Here is a 26,763-nt window from a genome sequence, read left to right as displayed (position 1 = left end):
TTTAAAGGAACAGAGTACACGAAAAATAATCATTTTCTATAAAAAGGCTCTACTTAATGTGGCAGAAAAAGCTGAAACAAGTAGCCATGATTATTGTTACTATCTTTGACACTGTGAATACTATACTGCCTAAAGTTTTACCTTTATTTTTTAATTAAATGCATTTAATAGGTGTTAAGGAGATAGGTTGTACCCTTGCATTTTCCTGACAGCAATTTATTTTTTATAAATAAGTCTTATCAAAGGCTTACCATTTTTTTAACCAAGTCAGATATTGTAGGATATTAGTTGAATTGTCTTAAACATGATATAATTAAACACAGCATCATCATTCAAGGAGTTAAAGGGAAAAAGTAAAATTAGAGATACCTATTGAAAGGATGGTCAAATCCACCTCTTGAATGTCAAATGTCAAACCACCTCTGGTTTGACAGTATTTTTAAAAGATCATCTACTTCAAAAGACCAAATGTCTATGAAACAATATACAATCATTAACAAAAAGTTCAATCATTGCAAAAAGTTCCTACAATTTTACCAGATCCCTCCAAATCCAAATCTCCACATCAATACACTTCAGTCTCTGTTCTGGAAATGAAGATTGCATTTTACTTGCCATTACCCAGCCGGTTTTGAAGTCACTTTTGAAGCTCACCATTCCCCAACTTTTCAGTCTGTATGAAATATCTCACATGTACCATTGCTGGTACTTAGCTGCCAAGGTAGCCCCGACAAGCAGTGTTTATGCAAATCTCTCAATTTCTGCCCACTTCAAACTGCTAAACCTTCTTGACACCTTTATACCCAAAACCTGGAGGTTAGGGAGTTTTTAACTACAGGTGTTTACCATCGAAAACCGTGCTGGGAGAAAAACACCTTTTGTGAGATCCTCCGGGTTTTGGAGCGTGTGGCGCCGCCAGCGTGGCCCTGGCTGTGGGCGTGTGGAGGGCGCTGGGCTGGAGCGGCCGGAGCCGTCCCGAGAGCTGCGGGGAGCGCCCGGAGCCCGAGAGAGCCCTCGGGGAGCGCCCGGAGCCCGACTGAGCCCTCAGGGAGCGCCCGGAGCCCCGCTGAGCCCTCGGGGAGCGCCCGGAGCCGTCCCGAGAGCTGCGGGGAGCGCCCGGAGCCCGACTGAGCCCTCGGGGAGCGCCCGGAGCCCGAGAGAGCCCTCGGGGAGCGCCCGGAGCCCCGCTGAGCCCTCAGGGAGCGCCCGGAGCCCGAGAGAGCCCTCGGGGAGCGCCCGGAGCCCCTCTGAGCCCTCAGGGAGCGCCCGGAGCCCCGCTGAGCCCTCAGGGAGCGCCCGGAGCCCGAGAGAGCCCTCGGGGAGCGCCCGGAGCCCCGCTGAGCCCTCGGGGAGCGCCCGGAGCCTCTCTGAGCCCTCAGGGAGCGCCCGGAGCCCCGCTGAGCCCTCAAGGAGAGCCCGGAGCCCGAGAGAGCCTCAGGGAGCGCCCGGAGCCCCGCTGAGCCCTCGGGGAGCGCCCGGAGCCCGAGAGAGCCTCAGGGAGCGCCCGGAGCCCGACTGAGCCCTCGGGGAGCGCCCGGAGCCCCTCTGAGCCCTCAGGGAGCGCCCGGAGCCCCGCTGAGCCCTCAAGGAGAGCCCGGAGCCCCGCTGAGCCCTCAGGGAGCGCCCGCAGCCCGAGCGAGCCTCAGCGGCACCGGCCAGCCCGGGGCTCGGGGACAGCAGGGCTGCGACCCTGCCCCGCCTGGACGGGACACACCGTCCTGGCTCACACTGCTGCCCGTGCACGGTGACACGGTCATATTCACACGCACTGTCCCGTGCACGGTGACACGGTCATATTCACACACACTGTCCCGTGCACGGTGACACGGTCATATTCACACACACTGTCCTGCCCCCTGTCCGAGTCCCCCGGCTCTGTCCCTGTCCCACCCCGTCTCCACGGTAACGGGAGGCGGCGCTGACGCGGCGGCAGCGCCCCCCGCCGGTCACCTGACACGGGCCCGCGGGTCACGTGACAGAGGCTCCATCGTCGCCATCTTGAAGCGGCGGCCGCAGGTGAGGCTCCCGGGGCTTTCTCCGTTAGTGCCGGCGAGCGGTGGCGCGGCCCGGCCCCCGGCCCGGGGCCCGCGGGCGGCAGCGGTGGTGGTGGGAGGGCAGCGGCGGGTGGCCGGGCGCAAGGCGGGGCGCCAGGCGTGGCGGCGGCGGGCCGGCCCCGGGGCGCCGCGCCGCAGCCCATGTGCAGAGCCGCGGGCGGCAGCGGCTCCCGCCGGAGCTTTCCCGGGCCCGGGGCTGCCTCCGTTCCCTCCTCTCCCGTCCCCTCCCTCCTTCGCCCCTGCTGGCTGCCCCGGCGGACCGGCTCCTCGCTGCTCTGGGCCTCTGGGTTGCCGCTGCCCCGCCGCCGGAGCGCTGGCGGAGCGGCGCCTGCGGGCTCGCAGCGGGGCGGGCGGCGCGGCTCGGCCGGCCGGGGACGTTCCCTGCCCTCGGGGGCCGCGATACCATCGCGCCGCGCTCTGCCAGACAGGTTGCGCGAAGCGTGCTCGGCTCTTCCTGCCCTGGAGGCGTTCGCCCTGCTCGGCCCAGGGGTTGGGCTGGGCTGGAATGGGCAGCTCGCAGGCGTTTGCTCGGGGCTGCATCTTCCCTCCCGTCCTTTGGCATCCCCGGACATTGCTGTGTAATTACTGTGCGGGTGTTTGGACAGCGCCCTCGGGCGCGTGTGACTCTTGGGGCTGGGGCTGTGCAGGGACAGGAGCTGGACTCGCTGATCCTTGTGGGTCCCTTCTAACTTTGTGAAAATTTGTGTACAGCTCTTACCATCCCTCTAAAAACCAAAGTCTGCAAGAGTAACAATCAAACTCTAAGCAAAGAGTGACATAACACATATGTATCTGGTAACAGGGATCAGCTCCAGGCATCCCAGATAATACAGGTGAAAGTCCTCTCTCTGTTTGACTTTTTGATATAGCAACAGTACACGGCAGCATATTTCCTTTATGATCTTCTGTTAGTGATTTTTCACCTTAGTTATTATGCTGCTTCCAGGTAGAGAAAATATTTGCCTATTTAGCATTACTTAAAAAGTTTTAAAATACCAAGGGTAATTTAAGGTAGCATCAATTTTCCCTAACTCATTTTCAATTTGAAAATATTTCGAGTAGACATTACTGCTTTGAGCATTCATTAAATCTGTGTTTAGGGGAAAAAAGCAGGTTTGTTCACTTCTCACAATGGTTTCAAAACATGTTACAGGCAGTTTGAAACAAACACCAAAGTGTTTTTATAGAACTGAATTAGGGTTTTCAAATAATAGCTTTCAACTTGAAGTATTTAACATGAGGTGCAGATGATACTAAAAAATTAACATTGCTTATATTGATGATTACCTGAACTGTAAGCTGAATGGCAGATGATGGTAATTTATTTAGTTCTGCCCAGAGATTTTCTGTAATAGGAAAGGGGCATCACAGACCCTTCTCTGTGCAATTTAATGCTCTACACTAAATCCACAAGTAGAAATTAGTGGATTTCATGGGTTTTTAGGACCAGTTCTGGAAATTCTTTTTTAGCCTCTGTATCTTTCTTGCAAAAAAAAATCCATATGAATTTACTTGGCATAATTTTTCAAGGATGACTGATAAATATCCCTCATCTCTTTATGTTCTCAGTTTTAGATGTAGTATATAAAAACTTCATATAAAATATATGTGTGTGTGTATTTATAAGCACTTGAATAGGGTATTTCTAGACATTTTTAGAGAAGTAAATTTTGAATGTAAGACCTTTTGTCCAGCTCCTTCACCCCTCACCCCACAGCTCTGCCCACATCACAAAGTATGTTTTCATGTACATTTTTGTATATTGGCTTCTAATTTGACCTCAAACACTGCACATTATTGCCTGTGGTTTATGGTTTGATATTTTTAAAGGAGGGGTAATTGGAAATAGTAACTGCCTGTAGCTTTCCCTCAAAACAGAAAAGAAGTGCTGTTTATAACTTCAGTACCATTTGATTTTCCCTGCAATTAAGAAATTGTTGCTGCAATTAGTAAGTTTTCTAGAAAATGACATTTATAATGAGAAGTATGATTTGACATTTGAATGGTCTTTAAAATAGTCATAGTGAAATGACTAACTGCAAGTAAATGGCAGAATTACCTTCTTTTAACATTTCAAGGAAAAAAACTGCTTATTTTTGTAAATTATATTGCTGCAAATTGTCATTTGCTTTAGGAGCATTGATGCATCAAAGTACATCAGGAATATATTTTCATATTCTGCTGTGCTTTTAAACATCAATATACCAGTTACTGTCAATTGATACTTTAAAGTTTAGCATTCAAATGTGTAGTGCTTGTAAGGAAAAAGAGAATAGCTGTAACACTGTTCTTCAGCTTACACTTGAAAATACTTGTCCTACCCATGTACAACTTGGAGGCAGCCTGTTGGAGGCTCTTTTGGAATTATTCTCTGCAGCTGCATTGAAAAGCATCACTAAATGTCCCCAATATCTTTGGCTATCTTCTGTAGCCATTCTGAAAATTTTGATTAGTTTAGTGGAATTGGGCTTCCCTGTTTGGTAGAGAGAGCAATGTAAATAGCAGTGGGCTGTGTTTTCATTATTGTGCAGGTATAAATCTTTATTTTTGTGACCCCCAGGTATTTTTGTAACCCTCCTAGGTATTATGGAAGAAGGAAGCAGCATTGCAGTATTGATGCCAAATATTGGGGAGCAGGAGGCTGTGCTGATTTCTGAAACAGTCATTGGCCCAACACTGCAGAGCAGCGAAGAGCAGAGAAAATGTAAAACTGACCCCCTGATCCACGTGATCCAGAAGCTGAGCAAAATAGTTGAAAGTGAGAAGTCACAAAGGTGCCTTTTAATAGGGAAGAAACGTTCCCATGCCGACGCCTCTGTGCAGTCCTTGGACACAGCTGAGCTCTGTGAAATCCCAGCTAAAACCATCGAGCTCTCTGTGATTGCTACTAAAAAGACTGAAGAGTTACAAGCAGATTATATTGTGACTGAATGTCTTCCACCAAGCAAAAAAAAGGTGACGTGCTATCAGTGTGGTCTCTGTAATTTTCTGTCACCTTCGCTTTTAACTCTGCAAGAACATATAAAACAACATGGACAGAAAAATGAAGTGATATTAATGTGCTCAGAATGTCATTTTGCCTCCAAAAGCCAAGAAGAACTTGAATCCCACTTCCAGAATCACCACGAGAACAGTGGTAAAAACAGCATCCAGACAAAAGTGCAGCAGTGTGTCAATGTCACCAGCTCATTTCTGCAAGGGCCAGTGGAAGGAAATGTCAAATCAGGGACTGATCAGACAGGAAATGTGGAATGTAAGGATGCAGCTCAGTCTGCTCCTGTGCCTGAAATGGGCAGGAGGAAGTGGTACACCTACGAGCAGTATGGCATGTACAGGTGTTTAATCTGCAGGTACACCTGCGGGCAGCAGAGGATGTTGAAAACACACGCTTGGAAACACGCGGGGGAGGTTGATTGCTCCTACCCCATCTTTGAGGAAGAAAATGAAAACACCAGCTTGTCAGAGACAGTTGTAACTCATACACCTCAGAGTGTGGATACAGTTGTCCTCTCTTTGGAAAACAGTGAACTTGATATCCATAGTGAGCCTTCTCTTCAGCTTCAGATTTGCAATTCTGAGCAGCTGTCGTGTAAATCGCCCATAGGAACAAATGTAAAAGAGGAAGAGATATTAAGTGAGTCTGTGGTGCATTCTCCTACTACAGAGGTTGTAGAGGAGACTGTATCAGATACAGAACCAGACAATATGATAACTGACAGCCTGCTTTCATCAGCACAGAAAATCATCAGTTGTAGTCCAAATAAAAAGGGTCACGTTAATGTCATAGTAGAGCGTTTGCCAAGTGCTGAAGAAAGTGTTTTACAAAAGCCATTCTTAATGAACACTGACATTGAAACAGAAAAAAAATTTATCTCAGAGGAGTCGTCTGTTACCTGTGAAGAACCTGCTGAAGTTTATCATTCAGATGCGATTCAGGAAGTAATAATAGAGTGGAATAACACTGAGAAGAAAGATAACGAATTGAGCGCTAATAAAAATGTAACAGCTGACGAAAATGTGCCTCCTGCACGAAGGAGGACAAATTCAGAATCTTTGAGACTGCACTCCTTGGCAGCAGAAGCTCTTGTTACAATGCCAATCAGAGCTGCTGAACTGACACGGTCCAGCCTCAGGGCTCTGACTGGAGAAGATGCTGTGGATGCAGGTGCAGGCCAGGGAGGAGCTGATGGCCCATGCGTGGCTCATTCCAAAGCGGCGTCCTCACTTAAGGATCCTTCAGAGGAGTTCAGTGGCTTAAACCAAAGTGAATGTGCAATAGTTGAGATAAAGAAAGACAGAGCAGAGTTGTCAGAAGCACCAATTAAAATGGGCATCAGCATGTCACTGCTCACCGTCATTGAAAAGCTGAAGGAGAGGACGGACCAGAACGCCTCCGACGACGACATCCTGAAGGAGCTGCAGGACAACGCGCAGTGCCAGGGCGGGGGGGCGGCGGCGGGGGCGGGCAGCAGCCTGGTGGAGTTCATCCCCAGCGCCGAGCGGCCGTACCGCTGCCGCCTGTGCCACTACAGCAGCGGCAACAAGGGCTACATCAAGCAGCACCTGCGCGTGCACCGCCAGCGCCAGCCCTACCAGTGCCCCATCTGCGAGCACATCGCCGGCGACAGCAAGGGCCTGGAGAGCCACATGATCAACCACTGCAAGGCCCGCATGTACCAGTGCAAGCAGTGCGACGAGTCCTTCCACTACAAGGTACAGCCTCTCTGCAATCCCTAAATACCCTCTTTCACTGCTTTCTCAGTAACTGGTGATCCTTAATGCAACCTTTCTGGAGTCTGGGGTGTCCCCAGCAGGCTGCGCGGGGTCCAGATAGTGCAGTCCTGTTCAGGACAGACCAAGCTCCCAAGCAGTTCTTAGCCACAGGCAACCTCAGCAAGCTTAAGTGATATCAGCTCTTTAGTGATGATCAGCTCACTGTGATTCAGCTCTTCAGCTTGCTAGGTGCTAGGCAGGTGCACCAGGGAGAGAGAGGAGAAGTCTGTGTGGGGTTCCACAGGAGCATCTTTATTGATTCTTCTGTGGAGGTTCCCAGTGACAGCTCTTCTGCCTGAGCTGGGCAAAAGCAGCTCTTTATATGAGGTACAGAAATTGTCCAGTAGCAAGGACAGTTTAAAGGAAAGTGACCTATAGATTACAGAGAGATAAGCAGGGGTCCAAAGGCAGAAGAGGGGCTCCTAGCCCATTCACCATGACTTGGCATTTCCCATCTTAGGCTTCTGACCACCAAGGAGCCCTTGCAGGCTCAGGGCCTGCTCCAATCCCTCTTTCTAACTTATCTCAGTCTGACATCCTGGCTTTGTTGTAATTACCATTAGGGATTATTGCCAGCAGCACGTGCTGAATGTACAGTTCAACTGTAATTATTCTGCTTTACCCACTCAAATAACCTTGCTTCTTCCTCACATAACTTTTTTCCTGACATCTGTATTACGGACATAATAATACTGTGTTGTTTTTCTGCCCACACATAGCAACTGCAGGAAGAAATGGAAACATCAAAGAACTTAATAGCTGAAATTTTAAAAGAATGCTCAAACATGCCTTCCTCTTGTGAGTGTGGCACTTGGGGGTAACATTGAAGCAGAATTTTTTTTTTATTTTTTCTGCTGTTTTGTTGCTCTGGATGTTCTGTAGAACTTAGATTTGAAAGATTACAACCAGAGCAGAATAATACATTTCTGCCCTTTTTCTCACTGCTATTTTAAGCATTAGTGAGTGAGTTCCTATGCACTCAGCTCAGTAGTCAGGAATACAGAACAGATTGCATCAGTACCCAGCTGTACAGCTGGACCTCTTGGAAGCACTGGTCATGCAAATTTTCCCATATTTATTGTCATTTAGTCCTACTTTGAAAAAATACACAGGTAGGGTAGCAAAAGGCTCTCTTTTCTCCTCCTCAAGCAAGTAGAAACAGGACTGGTGTATTCTTAAGTCAGTCAGTAATATGAAAATTGAGGTAATTTTCACACAATCTCATACTGCTTTTGGAGTACAGTAATTTTGGAGGAAGAAATGTGGCCATTTGTCTGTGGCAATGGGGAAAGAAGGAAATCTATTTTCTAAATAAACACAAATCATAGAATCCTCTCAATCACTCTCACCAGTCCTTCATGTTACTAATCCATGATATTTACTTGTTTTGTTTGTAGTAATATCACCTAAGGGATAATCTGTATATACATTAACATGCATTTCAGACCAGTTGTCATCAAAGCTTGAGTAACAATGTCACAGATGATTGCAATATCCCAAGTCTGTGTGTTTGTCACTGTATGTTTGTGGTGTATTTTTTAACCTTAGGAACTGTTTTTTCAGAGCCAGCTGCGAAATCATGAAAGAGAACAACACAGTCTTCCTGATCTCTTCTCCACAGCCACAGCTAACAAACTCATAGTTTCCAATGAAGCAGATGATAGAGAAGGTACTGCTTATATTTACCCTTGAAATTACAAAAACTTACTCATAACATTACTTGTTTGCTGTATTTGTGTAACTGGTTTTAAGATCTCTTGTGCTGAAATGCTTCCATGCCTGTTCATAACCTTAAATGTGTGTTCTTTCCAGAGGGCAGAATTTACCATAGTCAGTCTTGAGGTGGCATTTATTGTTAGCTGATATATTTTTAGCCCCAGTAATTAAACCCTTCTTGTGCCAAACAACTCATATGCTATATTATTCTGGATTTTTAAGAAGAAAATCTTTTTTTCCTTCAGTATTTTCCAAATGACCTAAACAAAAGAAAGGCTTTTTTTTTAATTCACCATGGTAATGTAGTTTACTGTCAGCATATGCATACAATGCCATCCCTTCTGAGTTCAGAAATTTCTGTTGATTATGGTAATGTCCAAAATGAGTCATTTATTTTAGCCCTAGTGAGGCAAATGTAAGACATTGTAAATATGCAACCTGTATCTGTAGGAGTTGCCTGGGTAACAGTAGGTATGCATTTTCATAGAGACATAGAATGGTTTGGGCTGGAAGGGACTTTAAAGCTCCTCTCTTTCCAAGCCCTGCCATGGGCAGGGACAGCTCCCACTAGACCTGGTTGCTTAGAGCCTCATGTTTGTTTAATTGTGTATCTGCTTCTAATTTAATAGGGTTTGTTTGCAAAACAGAAACAGAAACCAAAGAACAAAACAAAAACAAGCCAAACAAACCCTTGATGCATTAAGGTAATCAAATAGGGGGAAAAAAATAACCAAATTCTAAAGTTCAGGAGAAAATGTGGCCTTAAAATCCCTTGTGTGTCCTGGAAAGCCACTGTCTATCAAAAATCCCTTGTGTGTCCTGGAAAGCCACTGTCTATCATTGCAGTGTGAATGCATCCTCTTCTCTGGTGAGTTATAGCTACTGAAAATATTTCCAGCATTTTTATTTTGAAGGCAACACTGTAATTATTAGCATTTTGCAATTTTAGAGCATTATGGATAAATACTAGTAATTAGATAGTCTCTGAACAACTGTGAGCTGAAGTAGTCCCATTTTGTGCACAAAGCTCTTTTCTGTCCTATCTGTGCTCTCTCGTTTGTTTAGATAGCAAAATGTGCACTCTAATAGTACTTAGGTTGCTGTGGTAATTTCTGGGTTCTACCCTTTCCTCTACAGCTGCTCAGTGAGTGCAAAAGTTGTTGAAATGGATGCAGTTTCTTGTGAAAAAAGGCTCTGACCAGCAGGAGCCAGGGTGGATGGGCAGTGGTTTGCCCAAAACAACCTGGTACGTGTCAGAGCAGAATGATTTCCCAACTTTGCCTTCTGCTCTCTCAGCTCACACTGCCTCCTTTTCTGGCTTTCAGTGTATGAGTTAAAATTAATTACCTTTTCATCCTCACGTAGAGTGACCCTTCCCAGCTCCTTTTTGCTCTCATCAATGCAGAAGGTATTTAAATTCAGGAAATTGATCTGTAGTGCTCAGTCCGTCCCAGGACCTAAGCCTGAGAGAGCCATTGAGAGCCAGGGGGAGACAGGGAAATGGCCAGGGAGGCTCTGCTGGGAGTGGGAACATTTCCCATTACATACTGGGAATTTTCTGCAAAAGCAGTAGCAGAAGTGTGTAATGACAGTGATAGGAAATAAAACATTGTTCCTTTAGTAAGGTACAAATATCTGCAAGCACAGCTTGGACTGTTACTTCTGGCAGTGTTTTGTGTGCTGTAAACCAGTGTTCCTGAAGATGTCCTGATACAGGAATAACTACCTTGCAATGCCTGAAACCTGTCAGGTTTGGAGAAGTACTGGACTTTTTGAGCTCAACTCCTGGTAATGTGAAAATCAATAGTCCTATCTGCTTTGGAAATTAGTATGTGTAATGAGGTTATTTTACAGTTTATATCCTGATTTTGTACTTTAGCTTCCATGAAAGGGAAGCCCCTGTTCAAGAAATCTGCCTGCTTTCAATTAATTTAGAAATGTTTTATAAATATTTTTTTCTTATTATTACCTTATACAAGTGTTCCAGCTAAGCACTTTAATTGTTTACCCCACATGAAATTTAGTAATGTGGCTTGAATGAAAACAGTTCTCCTTTTAAACTTTTATTAACTCATACTGTGGAATGCTTAAATTATTTCAGAACCAATTTATAATCAAATTGCAGCACCACTGCAGTACAGCAATCTCTTGTCAAACAGATGTCATCCCTATAAAGCCACACAAAACAAAGAAGTTTATGGCACAGCATCTGTTGATGTGAAAGATGCCTGAGCTGGAACAGTTTCATTTCTTGTTTATGAAATGGTTGGTCCTAAAAGTCTCTTTATTCATCATGGTTGTACAATAAATTAAAAGGAGCATTATGACACTGGGTATGATCAGACTGTAAATGTCTAATAATGAAGGAATAGGGTAATAAGCAGCATTAGAGGAGCACCTGTTACTGCTGCTGCAGCAAAGATCTGGCATTTCCATATTCACTTGTAGGAGACCTGATATTCTCCATCCAGAAAGCAAAACAGCCCCCAAACCCACAAGAAATAAGCCAGTTGAGGGATAAGGGACACAAATGCTATTTTGTAACAGCAAGAGAGTATGTGATGTATTATAATTTATGTGCATTTTCTGGAAGGAATATATATAAAGTAGTGATTGGTATAAATAATTGCTCCTAAGTGTGTGCTGCTGGGTGTGAGCATCTTAGAACTATGCTGTGGCAAATATGTTTGCATAATGCACTAAAAATCTCATTAGATACTGTTGGTTTTAAACTGCCTGCCCACTGAAGTACCAGATTTGTAACAGAAAATACATTTGGAAGCAGTTCATTCTAAAGCTGCAGAATTTAAGATGGAAAACCCCTTCAAGCAGAGCACAGCCCCTGCTCTCCCATGGATCTGCAGCCCAGTGAGTGTCCTTGATCCATCGAGGTCTTCTACATGAATGTGTTTTCAAAAAGAATAATGCAGAAGTATAAATTCCAAAGTCTTCAGGTAAATAATTAGGATTGTTCTGATAATTTTTACATTAAAAGAAAAACAAATCTAATAAATTTTGAGCATTTTGTAGGAAAAATTGCAGTATATTTTGCTTTAAGGTTGACTTGCAAAGAGTGCCTGCTGCGTATTACTTCCATATTTTTTCTTATAAGAGTGCTAAAGAGTGAGAACTGTGTCATGTTTTAAAATTAAATATAGGAAATGTATTTGTGGTTATCTTGGTACACACAGAAATATTCCAATTTTATTTCCCTATCTTTGCATTCAGACTGCTATTTTATTTTATATGATATACTATATATTCTTCACAATAACCCTCTGGGGTTATCAGCCTTACCTAATTACTTTGTATCTTGAACCAAAAGTGCTAAATTTTGAAGTGAAAGTTTAATTAGTTGTAATTTTTCCTTATATTGAAGCTGTGTGAATGTATTCATCAGAATAATATATCTAGAACCCTTTTTGGCATAATTCAGTGCCTGCCTGTGGGAACAGAAATGTCTCTTTAAAAGAGTTTTACCATCATGACTCTTAATTGTTTTGATAATGAGAAAATTCAGCCTAAAAAATAAGTACATGAGGTACAGCATGATAGGCTGGAATGGGAAAATTACCTGCATGAAAAATGCCATCCCTCTTCCCAAATGTTAATCTCTTAACCCAAATCAGTGCCATTATTCAGTGAGGGAACAGGGCTGTTAAAGTGTACACACTTATGTCTCAAAAATGTCCCAACTGTGCACTGGTGGGCACACATTTCCCTGTATAAGGAGTCATTAGCCTTTGTCTCTGCAACCATTAATTTTTCAAGAGTTTTTTTCATTCTGGAAGGAAAAAATTACTTTTGTTACAATTGCTTTTTAGTAATTTGGAGAAGTTCCAAATTATTGATTAAGACATCTGGTCAATATCTATTTTTTTATCATCTCATATCTTTCAGAAAGTGTGAGTGTATGTTGGATGATAAAGAGGATTTAGAGGCCTTGGGAGGTCTTTTGCTTTTCTTTTCTGTGTTTGCCAGTTTGAAACTCATCTGTAGCAGACATCTTTTCATAAAAATCCTTTCTTTAGGATTTTCCCTTCTGGGAAGCTGAGGCCCCAGAAAAAGAATGTAAACAATGGTTATCTGCTGCTGTGGAATGCAACAGGTGCATCTGTGATTGGCCCATCTTGGATGTTTACAATTAATGGCCAATCAAGGACTGAGCTCTCTCAGAGTCAGAGAGAGCTCCTTTGTTATTCATTCTTTTCTGTTCTTAGCTTAGCCAGCCTTCTGAGAACTTTCCTTCTATTTCCTTTTAGTATAGTCATAATGTAATATAGATATCATAAAATAATAAATCAAGCCTTCTGATCATGGAATCAACATTCTCATCTCTCTCATCCTGAAAACCCTTGTGACCACGATCACACTCATCCATTCTCAGTCCCAGTGTTTTCCTTTGATTTGATGCATTCTGCAAAGCACTGAGGCTGCTGGGTTCTGCAGTCCCACATATTATCACCTTTTGCTGTAACACAGGACTTCACCCAACTGCAGGGAGAAGGAAAATGTCCACATTGAGAAAAATAATGTTTTCCTAAAATTTGAATAATTCCTGTAAATGGCAGAACAGAATGGTAAAATGAACCATACCTTTATTACCTCTGTGTCTGCTGTCTTATTTAATACTTTAAAAGTATTAAATATTTCTTTATCGACATTCAAAACTATTACTTTAAAATGTAAATTCCTGTTTCATAATTCAATTGTGATGAAGTTATAATCTGAGAGTTCCTTACAAGGCTGAGTGCAGCTCTCTAAAGCAATGGCTTTTGCTCCAACAGGAAGCAAGTGTTCCTCCCAGAAGCTGTTCAGGTGTGACGTGTGTGACTACACGAGCACCACGTACGTGGGAGTGCGCAACCACCGCCGCATCCACAGCTCGGACAAGCCGTACAGGTGAGTGCCTGCTCAGCCTCAGCCTGCCAGGGCACTGCTGCCCTGCCCTGCCCTGCCCTGCCCTGCCCTGCCAAAGGAGCTGCAGTTACACTGTTGTACTGCACATCACTGAGGGAGACACACTTGCTGCCTCACTCAAACTATGTAATTAAGATTTGCTAATTTTTCCAGAGTGCATCTTTTGCTGTGGCAGTCTTCTGCCTGTTTTCAGTTTGAAGCTTTCACATGTGGAGAGGAAGATAATTCTGTTATAATACTGGACTTTGGCCAACAGTAATAATATATTTCTCAAAAACCTTGCACACCTAACTTCATTTTGGATTTGCTTTATTGCAAAATGTTCTCCATTGTTATATTACTGCTTTATACATCAGCTGCTACAGAGTGTGGGGAAATCCTGCCCTTGTCACCAAGTGCCTCATCTTTATCACTGGTTTCTAACAATAGTAACATACTCACTTAGGATCATATTTTATAATTTTTCTACAAGAGTATCATATGGATTTATATGGGAACTTGGGTACCTAAAATCACATGTAATACTACTGCTGAGGTCCCCAGCAAAAAAATAAATCCTGCATTTTCCTATTGGTTGCTGTATAAATTGCCCCAGATTCAATCTGTGCTTATACAGTGTGGATCTCTGTCCCTCTCTAGTGGCTAGAAAGTAGATCTGAGTCAATAGATTTTTTGAGCTGATCTTCATGTAAACTCCTGTCTTTAGTGTAAATTCTGGGAACTCAACACCTTGAAAGGCTGAGCCAAGCCAGGAACTTTCTCTTTTAGATGAACAAACCCTTAAGATGTGTTGTATTTTGATTTGTGCATTATAATGATATCCCATAACACCAGCAAAAATTCACAAGATGTTTACTCAGACAGCAAGTGTGGAATACAAATAGATTGTTTTCTCCTCAGAACCTTCACTATTACCATTATTTATTACTTAGTGGGGTTGGAGCAGCAGATACTGTAGAGTGTCTTGTACGTGGTAGTTATCAAATTGGTGTTAGCAGCCTGTTTTGATTTAGGAACCCTTGGAAATTTTCCACTGGTGATACAGACTGCTGCATACTAAATACAAATCAACCCATCTGCCTTGCTTCTCTTATAATTTTTTCATAAACCCCTTAGACAAATCTGAAAACCTGGCAGGATACTTGAGCCACATCTGAACACCATAATGATCCAGTATTTATGGTATTTCTCCTTCTGAAACATGAATTCCTCAAGCCTTCCATAGTGTCAAACAGCAACCTACTGCATTGCTGCCTTTTTGAGAGCTGTAAACATACTTTAGATTTGTTTGACAAAACTTCCTGGAAACTAAGGTGCTGAGCCTTAAAGGATATGTTTCTGTAGATTTGATATGTTCTGGATTTTAATACTGCACAATTAAATCCTTTCAAAAATATAGTGAGTATTCTCAGGCTAAGTATGCAGCAGTCTCAAACTGTTTCACATTATAGAACAGACTTTCTAACTGGACATTTTACCATTTGAAAAAAAAAAAGAAGGACCTAAAGTTCAAACAAATACATAAGAATTTTAGCTGAGCTTGATGGTTTCTGTTTTAATATGGTAGATACAGGAAGGTTGTGTGGTAGTAAATTGATATTTATGAATAAGGAATTCGTGTAATACTTTGGGATCTAAATCCATGGATCTGAGTTTAGATCCAGACTGTTCTATGTATTGGTTTTATACAAAGTATAAAAGTAAAGAAGAAGTAAAAAGAAAAAAATTGAATGGCATGATGTGATACGCTTAGGGCACTTAAATTTGAATATGTTGATCTTGTCACTGACTTCTTTTTCAGCAATAAAGCCCTGAAACTTGGTGTTTTATTACTGGTTTGGCTTTTACAATGTCCTGAGAACATTGCTGGTGCATTAAGTAGGGCACACACTCTCCCCTCCAGCTCTGAGGGTCACATTATGCCTTTGGAAGGACTGCACCCAGCCACCTGCACCCTCACCTCCCTTGCTCTTGGTGCTGCTTACCCACATCAGGAGAGGGGCGTGAGAGAGATTTCAGGAAGAAGCACAACCTCTAAGCCTGGTGATGCCTGCTGAAAGGTGCAGGCTGTTTTGGGCTGCAGAAGATTCTCACTGCCCAACAGTGATTAATGTCATACCTTGGAGTTGTGCAAATATGGTTAGTCCTCAGCTGCAGCCTTTCCAGGCACCTTTGCAGCCTGGGAGCTGCTGGGGTTGGGAGCAGTGCCGGCAGGGAATGGTCAGAGCAGTCACTTGTTGTTGTCTCTTCAGATGTCGCGTGTGTGACTTCGCCACCACACATAGGAATAGCTTCAAGTGCCACATGAGGCACCACCCCCAGGAGCATCAGGCAGTGCAGCTTTTGGAACAGTTCAAGTATGTAATGGGGCTCTTAAAGCAGTGTTCAGATCCTGTTCCCTTCCCTCCTAGAGTCATTCTTCGGTCCACAGAGTTGTTTGGGGTTTTTTGACGGATTTGCCATGGCATTCCCAGGCTGATTAAACATGTCCATGACTTCCCTCTGGGACCTGTTCAGCGTTTGCTTTCCAGAATGTGGTGGTTGCACACACACTGCCTATTGCAAGTAGTTTCTGGGCCGTGTTAATTAGCTGGAGTTGTTTAGGAGATTGTATGAGCCAAAACCATACCATGGCACCTCGAACATTTAACATTATAGACAGGTAAATTCCAGCATCCAGGAACATTCCCTGGCTTTCTTTAGTATCCCAGTCTAGGCACAGCCTTTGCATGTACATGTCTGGTGGAATCCAGGCTGGCATCTCCTAGTTAAGATTTATCATGAATAGCCATTAAGGGATGAGTGTCCCTTACAGTCTGTCCATAAATATGGGTGATTTATAGATATGTGAGAAAGTTGGTACAAATGTGTGTAATTGTCTACTACTAATTTGTAACAAAACATAGAAGTTGGGAAGGGAAAGAAAAGAAAATTGGGAATATTCTGAATATTTCTCAGTGGAAGATTTTAAGGGCAATATGAAAAGTCTAAATAAAGCACACTCATATAGAGGTTTCTTCTCAAGAAAAGCTGCTTCTACAATTTAAAAGTACTTCCACTTCATTTTTCTCAAATGTTCCTAGAAGCATTAAGTTGTATTTGCTCAGCTGTCATACTCCCACAGTATTGCTCCTGGTATTACCAGGGATTACTGGAAACCTCCACACTTTGGTCCCTGATCCCCAAGGAATTAGTCTATCCAGAGCTGCAAGAGAATTGTTTCCTCAGTGTATCAATGCAGAATACTCCTGAACAGTGAAGTTTAATAATTCAGCATTAATCAAGCAGTAGGGCAGATCATGCTATGGAACTGAAAGGCTTCTACTACTAAACTTAGTGGCAAATAATTTTGTTTCTCTGAGAAAGTTGCATGGACTGTAAGTATGTGATCATTAACTGTAGAGCAGCATACTAAAAGCTGTTTGTGTCTGATTTGAACTATATGTCTAAATAGTCAACAGTATTTGGCTCAAAAGATATTGTTCTCAGCAAAGTAAATTGTATTAGTAAATCACCTGAGTAAATTAGTGAGCTTCAAAAAATGAGAGTATTTAAAAGGGACTAAAAATGGACACTGGGCTGTGGCTTCATTGATTGTGTTCCCAAATCACTGACCAAGCAGTGTTACTGGCACAGAAAATCAAATGTATGGTGAGACTAGTGGGCACATTAAATGAAATTAAGATTATTTGTTGATCTTTGTGTTTTACAAAAAAATTTATTTTGGCCTAATTTTATCTATAAATTAACTATAAGGTCTGCCTTTTATCTAATGATGTATTTTGTAACAGCCTCATTAGAGATATTAGGATTCCCAATCTGAGAATAGACTCACCTATCTTTGAAAGCATCAATTTTCTTTGTAAGGCTCCAAATTAGAAGGAAAAGAGACAAATAGGATCCTAGGGAAGAGTGAGCTAGAAGGACACACCTGTTGTTCCCCAGCAGGACAGAATTACCTTGCTCCACAAGCAAGGTAATGTGCTGTGCTTTCACCTCATTTGGGAGAATTCTGCTGTTCTCTGCAATCTTCTGCTCAGCAGAGGTTGTTTTCTGTGTATGATTATTTGCAGGCCATTTAAGGACTATACTGTCATTAAGAAAAGTCATAAAGCCTTACTGAATTGTAGTGTATAATGTGGTTTTATGTAGGCCTTCTTGTGTTTTCCAGGTTACATTTCTGAAAGGGTCTTAAAAACTTACAAAAACTGACTTGCATTGGGGTAATTTTAAGACTCATCATAGTAGCACACTGGGATCACATTGCTTGAGCAGAGCTGCATTCCTGGTTATAATTTATTAGCACAAGGTCACCTTCAATTGATTCTGATCTTTTCCATGGGATTTGGGGAACTGAAGCCTTCCCAAGTAGCAGGCAGCTGAGCAAAAGGGCTTTTTTATCCAAAAGACAAAAAGACAGATCCTGCTCTGAAGTGATGTCATGCAGTATCACTCATCTCCTTCATGCTGAGGTGACTAATTTATCATCTTAAAAAGCACATCAAGAACCTCCTCTGATGTATATTTGTGCATGAAAAGGGTTATACAGGATTTGATCAGCCTTGGGTTATTTCTGTCCATAAATATACACTGCATCTCCCTGTCAATAGGATTTATTCTTCAGGGTTTTGTTCTTTACTGCATAAGATGATGTTTTACAGAGAAATAGAAAATTTAGTCTTGTGGTACCAGAGCTGATGGAGAAAATGATCACCTGTGTGAATCCTGATCTGTGAATCTGTTCAGAATCTGGCACTGCCCTCAGCAGCCTGCTGATCCTGCCTGAGGGGCTGGATTGGACTGTGCACCCTCAAGAGGCTCCTTCCAACTTCAGGAACTCTGTGATCCATAATAAACTAATACCTGCTGTACCAGGAAAGACTTACTTAGTTCAATTGACATAATTAGTGCTAATTACACAGTTCCTGCTTGGTTCAGAGCAGGGGCAGAGAGAGCTCACCACCTCCCTGCCAGATGCCCTGTTTCTGCACTCAGCAGCAGTACTGCATTTCTGCAGTGTTTGAACAGCTTTTTCAGGCCAAAAAGATAAGATTTCAATTCAGTTCTTTAGGAAATTGAAAAAAAAATTAGAATGTTCTCAGATCCTAAAAATAGTCTTATATTTCAGGATGAAACTTGGCAAACTAACATGACCCAGTTATGAAACTGAAAATGGGACCAAGAAGAAGGTTCACATGGATCTCTCTGCTTACTCATCCTTGTGGAAGAACTAAACCGTTACTAAACTAATAAAATTGACTTTGAAATGTTTCTCTTTTCCTTCTCCATTTTTCCCCCAGATGTTCTCTCTGTGGATATGTATGTAGCCATCCTCCATCCCTGAAGTCCCACATGTGGAAACATGCAAGTGACCAAAATTACAACTATGAACAAGTGAACAAAGCTATTAATGATGCAATTTCACAAAGCAGTAGGTATGTCTGATTTACTGTCACACCTATAATCTTTAAAAAAACCCAACCCTGATCCAAAATAAAGTTCCTATCTAAAAGGAACAGCTGTATATTGTAATATTTGTTTTTGTTTTTATTATTATTTCAGGTTTCAAGGGCAACTCACTGACAAGACCTTGTTAGAAGGCACAGATGAAAGTACAGTACCTATACTAGGAAGTTCAGACAACCTGGTGTCTTTTACAGAGTCCATTAACCAGACTACAAATGAAACTTCAGGTTCTGATGAAAATGAAAAACCTACCTTGATGAATACCTCATGCAGTTTAGAAAAGAACTCCACTCTACCCCATCTTGGCACAGAATACTGTGTTCTTCTCTTCTGCTGCTGCATTTGTGGTTTTGAGTCTACCAACAAAGAAAATCTGCTGGATCATATGAAAGAACATGAGGGTGAAATCATAAACATCATTCTAAACAAGGACCACAGCACGACTCAGAATACAAACTAGGTGAAGCAGTAAGTTCAGAGAGGATTTCCTAGAGTGAATATTTTCTTTTTTTGCTAATTTTTGCCTGAGAAACTTGCTAAAGAGAAGAATTGCAAGCAAAACTTGATTTCCCATCCTGAGTTCTTGTTTCAGTAGGAGTACAGTGTTTGAACCAGGGACTGATGAATCATTTAGGAGATAAATACAAGGTGTGGAGAATAGAAGGATCCATTTTAACCTGTTACTTCTTTTTATGGTGCCAAGAATGTAGGATTGTTGGTTTGTTTCATTTCCTGTCAGGTACTAGTCAGTAATAATGCATTAGCACAGTACTTTAAAACCCAAAGGTGTGAAAGCTTTGAATCCCTTGAAAAGCTTTTTTCTTCCTCCCTCTTTGTTGTTTTCCATGTAATTCAGCAAAGAAGGTTTTTACCCTCTTTTTTGAAAGCTGATCTGGCAGCAGATCAGATAGAACTGTTACAGAGTGATCTGGTAAACCCCCCTGCCTGGGAGGTGGGGAGAGGGGAGGTGGCCAGGGCATGTGTGTGTTGTGTTCACACACAGGAGTTCCATTTTCCCCAGTCTATTTTTAAGGCTTTACAAACTCCCAAGTCATTTTCCAACAAAGACTGCCATCCTTTCCATTGATTTACAGCAGCAGGAGGTGAAGGGCCTAGAAACATTCTGTTAATAACTATTTGTTTGATTTGATCCTAAGTACAAAACTCCTATCTTTTCAACTCATGGTATGTAACAGATTATTTTTATAACAATAACCTGTTGTTTTTTCTTGACACCATGAAGCTTATAAAAAAAGAAAAGCTTATAATGTCACTTTCCATTTTTGGTGATTGTTTTGCAGTATGGATGAGCAATGTTTTTGATGAGAACATGATATTAACAATAATTGCCACAAAGTGATGTAGATGAAATCTATGTAGATTCCAAAAGATGTAGGTGAGCACAAATTGGGATTTTCAGAAACGCCCACGTGCTTTGGCATTCTTTGAAATGCCACTGGCTGGCCAAATTTCCCACTTGTCTGTCAGAGCTGCAACTGTGGAAATAATGAGCTGAACGATAATCTTCCTGTAGAAAATCATATTTAAAAAAAGAAATGGCAAACAATTTCTTAAGCCAAAACTGTATCCAGTCGCTTACTGAATAAATTTTACTAGTGCCTATAGTATGGATTGATAAAGGGAATTAGGGATTACTTTGTTGTCTAAAAAACATAGAAATCTCACCCTTTCAAAACCTTCAGCTTCTAAAATTAGTGTGGAGTTTTTTTGGTTTGTTATTTTTAAAGTTCCAGCAGTTGGCAGTAGAAGATACTCATCTGTACATCAATGTGGAATAATACACTGGCTAGTTTCCTGGCAACTTGGTTGAGGTTATTGATTAATCTGGCTACTTAATTTCTTTGAAAGATTCATTAAGTGTAGTATCACTTCCAAAGAAGCCCTTTGGCAGCCAGATTTACACTTCCTAGTTCAGGCATGTATTCCTGCTTCTAATGAATGGCAGATGCACAGCAGCTTGCCTGGTGCTGACATGGGCATGCAGTGACCTGATCTTTGGTAGCTCAGTATTTATAAAGTTCCTTACTCTTTGGAAAACAGTGGTTTCTTCCTTTATTTACACCCTTCAAGCAGCAGCAATCAGCTGTAGATGTGAGAGGCTGGCACATGGAGAGTCTGTATTGTGCTAGCACTGCCTGGAAGTGGCAACCAGGAAAATAAAACAGTAGCAGAAGTCACAGCTTCATGAAGCAGCACAAAATGCAGAGGCCAGGGTAAAAGCACTAAGACTTCAAGTGTATTTGATACTTGTTTTCAAGAAATTTCCTCAATTTGATTTCTTCTTTTAGGTTAAATAGGTATTATTTTGTTTATGAATTAGATAGCAGAACATACACATTTTACTTGAAGAATTAGTCTGGATATAAGGTCAAAGCATTTTTGTGTTGAATTTTTGAGATACTTTAAATAATATTTGAAGTTAATTATACATTATTTTCAGTTAATAGTTATTTTTCATATTCCTACAGTTGCATTTTACGTTTGAAAAACACATTATTTATTTACATGATCCCAAATTCCAGAGGAGATAATGAACTTTAAATGGGGTATTCATATTGTCTTACTGACACTGCTATTATACCTTGAGAATAGAATTAATGTGAAAATACTACATCATCTGGATTATATCTCAGCTTTCTCACTCAGAAGTCCCATTTGTTTGAAAAATTAAATGACGGTGAGATCCCTACTAATGCTGAACTACCAGTCAGTATTCACAGAAACAATATTTACCACACTGTTACTTTTGTGTAATTCTGTTAAAGTTGCTCAGCTAGTGAAAGATAAAAAAGGAAAAACTTGCATTCATAAGCTAAAAAGGAGAGGGCAATGAAGCAAAATTTCAGGAGGCAATAACCTGGAATGCAGAAGAGCAGCCCTGGTGTGTGGAAGGCACACGAGCAGCGTTGTGTGCAGGCCCCAGGAGTCAGTGTCACACATCCTCAGCAGGATGTGCCTGCTCACAGTTGTTCTTTGCCATCTCATTGCTCTGCTCTGTTTGACCATGTGTTCCTGTAAAGCAGAAAGCTACTTGCCTCTATAAACCATTATCAGTCCTGACAAATGCCAACAAAGAATTCTTTCCCATATGCACAGAGATTTACTTTTTTTAGCTGTCTCCATGCTGCTTGCAATTAGTTACCCACTCACAATTCAGGGACTTTGTCAGAAGTCCTGCATGTGAAATAATTATAGGCTTGGTTTTTCTGAAAGCAAATTGTTTCTCAGGTTATCTGCTTTCAAGTGTATGGCTGGCCTGGTTGCATGTTTTGTAAGGGGTTTTAAGCACATTTCAGAGTCACTGACACTGCAAATTTCCCCTTTCTTTAAGCTTTTAAACTATTTTTGTCTCTTCAGAGACAAAATCAGCTATTCACGTGCTGTTTGTTCAAATTAGATTTTATTCTGTGATACAAACTGTACCTTGCAGCTTTGTTTGCAATGCCTGTACTTCCACTAAAGAGCAAACTTCATTCACACTTGGCTGTACTGAAAAATGGGTGCATATTTCATCATCCTGATTTATGCTTGACCTGGAAGAATAGAGTGGGATTCAGTCAGAGTTCTTGTATTTTCCTCTTTCATAAGCACTTATTTAATCATTTGAAGAAATGTACAGTTGGTGCTCAAAGTAACATTTGTTAAGATATATTTAATAGAAATTTACATTTGCATTTGATATTCATGGACATGGGTACATGTATTTTTTTAAGAAAAGGTATTGTAACACTATGGCACTGCTTTTATAGCCAAAGTATAAAAAAATTTAGAAAACTGACATGTAAAGACTGCAGTTAATTCTGATACTGTATCTTATTACATAGGATGAGTTTTGTTTTATAAAGTTATCCAGCACATTAAGCTGCATGCCTTAAGCTCTCTCTAGGATTGTGTTCCTGATAGGCAACTCTTTGGAAGGATGAAGCAAAGTCTGTAGTACCACTTTAACTACCTTCTGGAATACTGTACAATGGTAGAATAATTTATTTTGCTTTACAGGAGTTTGTCACGTATTGACTTTAATATTGTATTTTGGTAATAAACTTTTTTTGTTAAAGTCTTTAGTCACTTTTATTTGGCCTCTATGAAATATGAATATAGAAAATCCAAACACAGAACCAGTGTTTAGAGAGAGGGAAATCTGTTGAGACAAAAAGTATTTGAAATACTTTACTGCCATTTCTTACTGTCGTATGAAATTATTAGTATTAGATGTTATTACTAGTTTAAGTACTGCTAATACAAGTTTTATCAAAGTAATTGTGATAAAGAAATATGAAACTATTAAGTCAAAATATTTGTAAGCCTGCATGCAGTTAGGGTGGCACCATGCTGAAGAACTGCAAATTCAAAATTCATAATGAAACTAGTAGGAATTTTTTCCCTAATTTAAATAAGAGTGAAAGCCTTAATCAGCTTTTTTTTCAGGTGATTGACTTCTGCTTTTCCATCACATAAGCTAAAACATATCTTGAAACCTATTTTTAAATATACAGCATATTTCTTGGCCTTGCTGGAGCTTTTCTTCCCATCTTTCTCAGGAAAAAATAAAGTCAGTTGGTGTTGCTGGGGAGAAAAGAGTGTGGCCAGGATGCCCACTGCTGGTATCAGTTACATAAACAAGCAATCTTTTTCCATTTTCTCATTATTGTTATTAAGGCCCTGGACCAAATATGTTGAAATAAAGGCTGGAACTACAAATGGCTTCAGATGCAACACTACAGAATGCTGTGTTATGCAGCTTTTTCACATTTTCTCTAATGCAAAACCTGGGGGAAAAGCTTTTTGTAGTCGGATGTGCTGTCCAGGTATTATCCTGTTCACTGGGCTAAAACACCTTCCTTGTTCAGCTGAACAAAGCCCAGGAGCCTCCTCAGGAGCTTCTCCCCCATCAATAACCTGGCCATGAGTGACCACAGGTGGGACTGGGCACTGAGGGTCCTGTGAGGGTTGGAACAGCCCTGGGAGCTGGGAGAAAAGGATCCAGAGCCCTGGCACACAGCACTGGGATTCAGTCCCTGTCCCAGATCTCTGGCAAGTGTTCCGGGCTGGAATTGCTGCAGAGAGCTGATGCACCACAGGGAGCTTCTGTTCTGCATCCCTTTGAGGCAGGTTTGGAGAAGAGCTGTCACACAAAGGAAGGGACACACCATTAGACCCGACCTAAGATTAGCTGGCTAATGAAATCCACAGTTGCTCAAGCCAAGATTTTTTTTGCCCAAAAGTTTTAAAAGTTGAGAGAAGTGATAACCCAGAAATTTGGCATGTTTGCCACCTACCACAAGGCTGCTGAACAGCACTCAAAACACTGCAGGTTTAGACTTAAAATTTACTGGGGCAGAATTTGAGTGCTCCTGCTTTTCCAGTTCATGGTAGCTCTTTCCAGAGTACAATCCAAGCGAAAACACAAATAAACTGAATTTAAAGTTTCTTCCAACCATTTCCTGTTTGTAGATGTTTGGCATTTGCTGGGATTATGGCTAAATTGGTGCCAACATGAACACTCCACTACTGTGATCTAGTTGGAAGAGAATGGGCAAACAGAATATTGTTAAATTTCCTTTTGTTACTTTGGCAAGTAAGAAGCCTGCATTGCAACAGTATTATAACAATACAGTTATGATATAATCATCAGTATTACTGATTGCAAGCTACAATTAGGTGACTTTTAATTTACATTTTATAATACAAGTTTTAGATATTAATGATATTAATATCCATCTGGAAGCTCTTTAGTTCTTCTGGATTCTCATACTTGAAACATTACAAATCCATTACATCCATGCATGGGGTCATAAAACACAGGAGAATTAAGACAACTCCTCCCTTCTCTGGCATTTCTGAAGCACTTCACTGATTATGTTTTCTAAACCATTTCAGTAACTGCTTGTTCTTGTAGAATTTACTTTGCATTGGTCTCTTTACAAGTAGTGGAGAAGTAGAACTGTTATTCCAGGAAATATCTTCCACAGCATGCCCTTCTTAGAAATGTAAGAACATTATCTGCTTTGCACAAAAACCTGCAGGCACTCAAGGTGTTTATCTACACTGTAAAATTTCTTGTACATATACAATGTGTTCATTTCAACAAACACATGACACCTAGGATGTGGCAGTGACAAAAGGAAGGTAAATCTATTGCCCATGGTAAGGCACATATTTATTTAGATTTCGTTCTTATTTTAAGCATTCCCACAAATGTATGACATGCCTTATTGCTCAAAAAAAAAACCAAAATAAGTATGGTTGTAAATTGACTTACAGTAGAAATGTGTAAATATTTGGAGGACTTGATCAGAGGAAGATAATTCTGTTGGTTCTAAAAAAAAACTTACAAAACAAAATAAGCACGCAGAGCAGATACTGAAAAATTTCCTGATTTCTAGTGTCAATGCTTTCAAAGTTCAGAATGACCAGGATGATTACTACATCATTTTCTTGCTGCCTCTGAGTATGTGAATTTCTGTGAATTTCATGGCTCTTCCTGCTCGAAATACTAAGTTTTTCAATGAACCAAGGTTGTGGAATGAGAGAAAAAAAAAAGTAGAAGTACTACTCTACTATAAAATTGTGATAGAAAATCAACTAAATGTTGTCGTGAAGAAATGAACTCTCACAGACAATTCCACAGAATTTGTGTGGATTTTTGGGAAATCAGCCTCCCGTGATAGGACCTGGAGCTGGTTTGTTGGTTACAGCTTCATGGGGCATGGCTTTTTCTACAATTACTAAAGACAGTGCAAATAAAACTCACAATCAAGACTTACTGCAGGGGTAGGTTGTTCCCATTAAGTAGAACAAAGTCTGGCATTGCCGTTATCTTCCAGCTACAAAAGGTCTTTTCCCCCTCTAAACGTTTATGGGGCAGTTAAGCAAGAAATACAGGGGAGCGTATAATGCCTTGAACAGAACACTCAGCTCTAACTTCAATTTTAAAATCACACACATAGGGAACTATATCGGGGGGGAGAGGGGCGGTGAGAAACACATTTTAAAAAACACTACAAATCAATTCTAGGGCGCTATTTGAGCAGAGCATCCTCCGACAGCGCGACGCTGGGGGAGCGGCCCCGCAGCCCCTCTCCCGGGGGGATGCGGTGCTCGGAGCGCGGGCCGTGCCCGCCCGTGCCGGATTTCCGCCGCAGCCCGCCCGGGCCCGTTCGAACGGCAATGGAGCGGCAGCCGGGGCGGGGGCCGGGCCTGTGACGGGCGCCTGTGCCCGCCCCGGCTCTCGGTCTCCGCCCGGCAGGGCCGAGCGCCCGGCGCCGCGCCCGCCCCTTCCCCTTTCCCTTCCCCTTTCCCTTCGCTTTCCTGTCCGTGCCCGCGGCGGGGCCCGGGCGGCTCCCGGAGCAGCGCCGGCAGCAGCGGCCGCAGGTACCGGGGCCGGGCAGCGGGCGGGGGGAGCCGGCGGGGCCGCGCAGGCCGCGGGAGCCCCGGGCCCGGCCCTGCCCTGCCCCGGGCCCGGCTCTCCGCGGCGGCGGGGCCGGCTGCGAGCTGCCCGCCCGGCCGAGCCGAGCCCTGCGGCAGCGGCGTGCGGGAGCGGCGGCACCGCGGGCGGGGCGGGGATGAGCACCTTGCCTTTGTTAATGAATTAATGAATGGTCGGGCGTGCCACGGAGCCGCTCCTCCAGAGCGGGAGCCCGCGCGGCTCCCCGCGTGTTCCCCAGGTGTGTGAGGGGCAGCCGAGGCTCCCCCGCTGCCGGAGCTGCACTCAAAGTTGCGCGGCTGAGGCGCCGCTGCCGCCGGCTCGGCTCCGGCACCGGGAGCAGCTGTTGCTGCCGGGATGGAGCGGGCGGTGCCTCGGGGAGGGATG

At 42.5% G+C, this 26,763-nt stretch overlaps 2 protein-coding genes across 4 annotated transcripts in view; both read left to right on the top strand.

Annotated features, from left to right (window-relative positions):
* The first annotated feature begins 1,967 nt into the window (after positions 1-1,967).
* ZNF507 (zinc finger protein 507) lies at positions 1,968-23,007 on the top strand. Of its 2 annotated transcripts, none has more exons than XM_063167682.1 (6): positions 1,968-2,016; positions 4,615-6,767; positions 8,391-8,496; positions 13,331-13,445; positions 18,764-18,898; positions 19,026-23,007. In XM_063167682.1, the coding sequence occupies exons 2-6, from the start codon at positions 4,641-4,643 to the stop codon at positions 19,387-19,389; spliced, it is 2,847 nt and encodes a 948-aa protein (XP_063023752.1). In that variant the 5' UTR covers positions 1,968-2,016; positions 4,615-4,640; the 3' UTR covers positions 19,390-23,007. The 2 variants fall into 2 exon arrangements, with proteins under 2 accessions (XP_063023752.1, XP_063023751.1); XM_063167681.1 differs by having other exon boundaries at positions 1,980-2,016; positions 4,636-6,767.
* Positions 23,008-26,222: 3,215 nt separating this feature from the next.
* The window catches only part of DPY19L3 (dpy-19 like C-mannosyltransferase 3), a 35,922-nt gene continuing 35,381 nt past the window's right edge, over positions 26,223-26,763 (top strand). For both annotated transcript variants that reach the window (XM_063167679.1, XM_063167680.1), the window contains exon 1: positions 26,223-26,324. The gene's annotated coding sequence lies outside the window, so the exon portion shown is untranslated. The remainder of the gene's footprint in view (positions 26,325-26,763) is intronic.

Source organism: Melospiza melodia, chromosome 13, assembly GCF_035770615.1.
Source record: "Melospiza melodia melodia isolate bMelMel2 chromosome 13, bMelMel2.pri, whole genome shotgun sequence".
Lineage (NCBI taxonomy): Eukaryota > Metazoa > Chordata > Aves > Passeriformes > Passerellidae > Melospiza > Melospiza melodia.
Note: the sequence above shows the minus strand (reverse complement) of the source record. Positions and strands in the feature narration are given on the sequence as shown.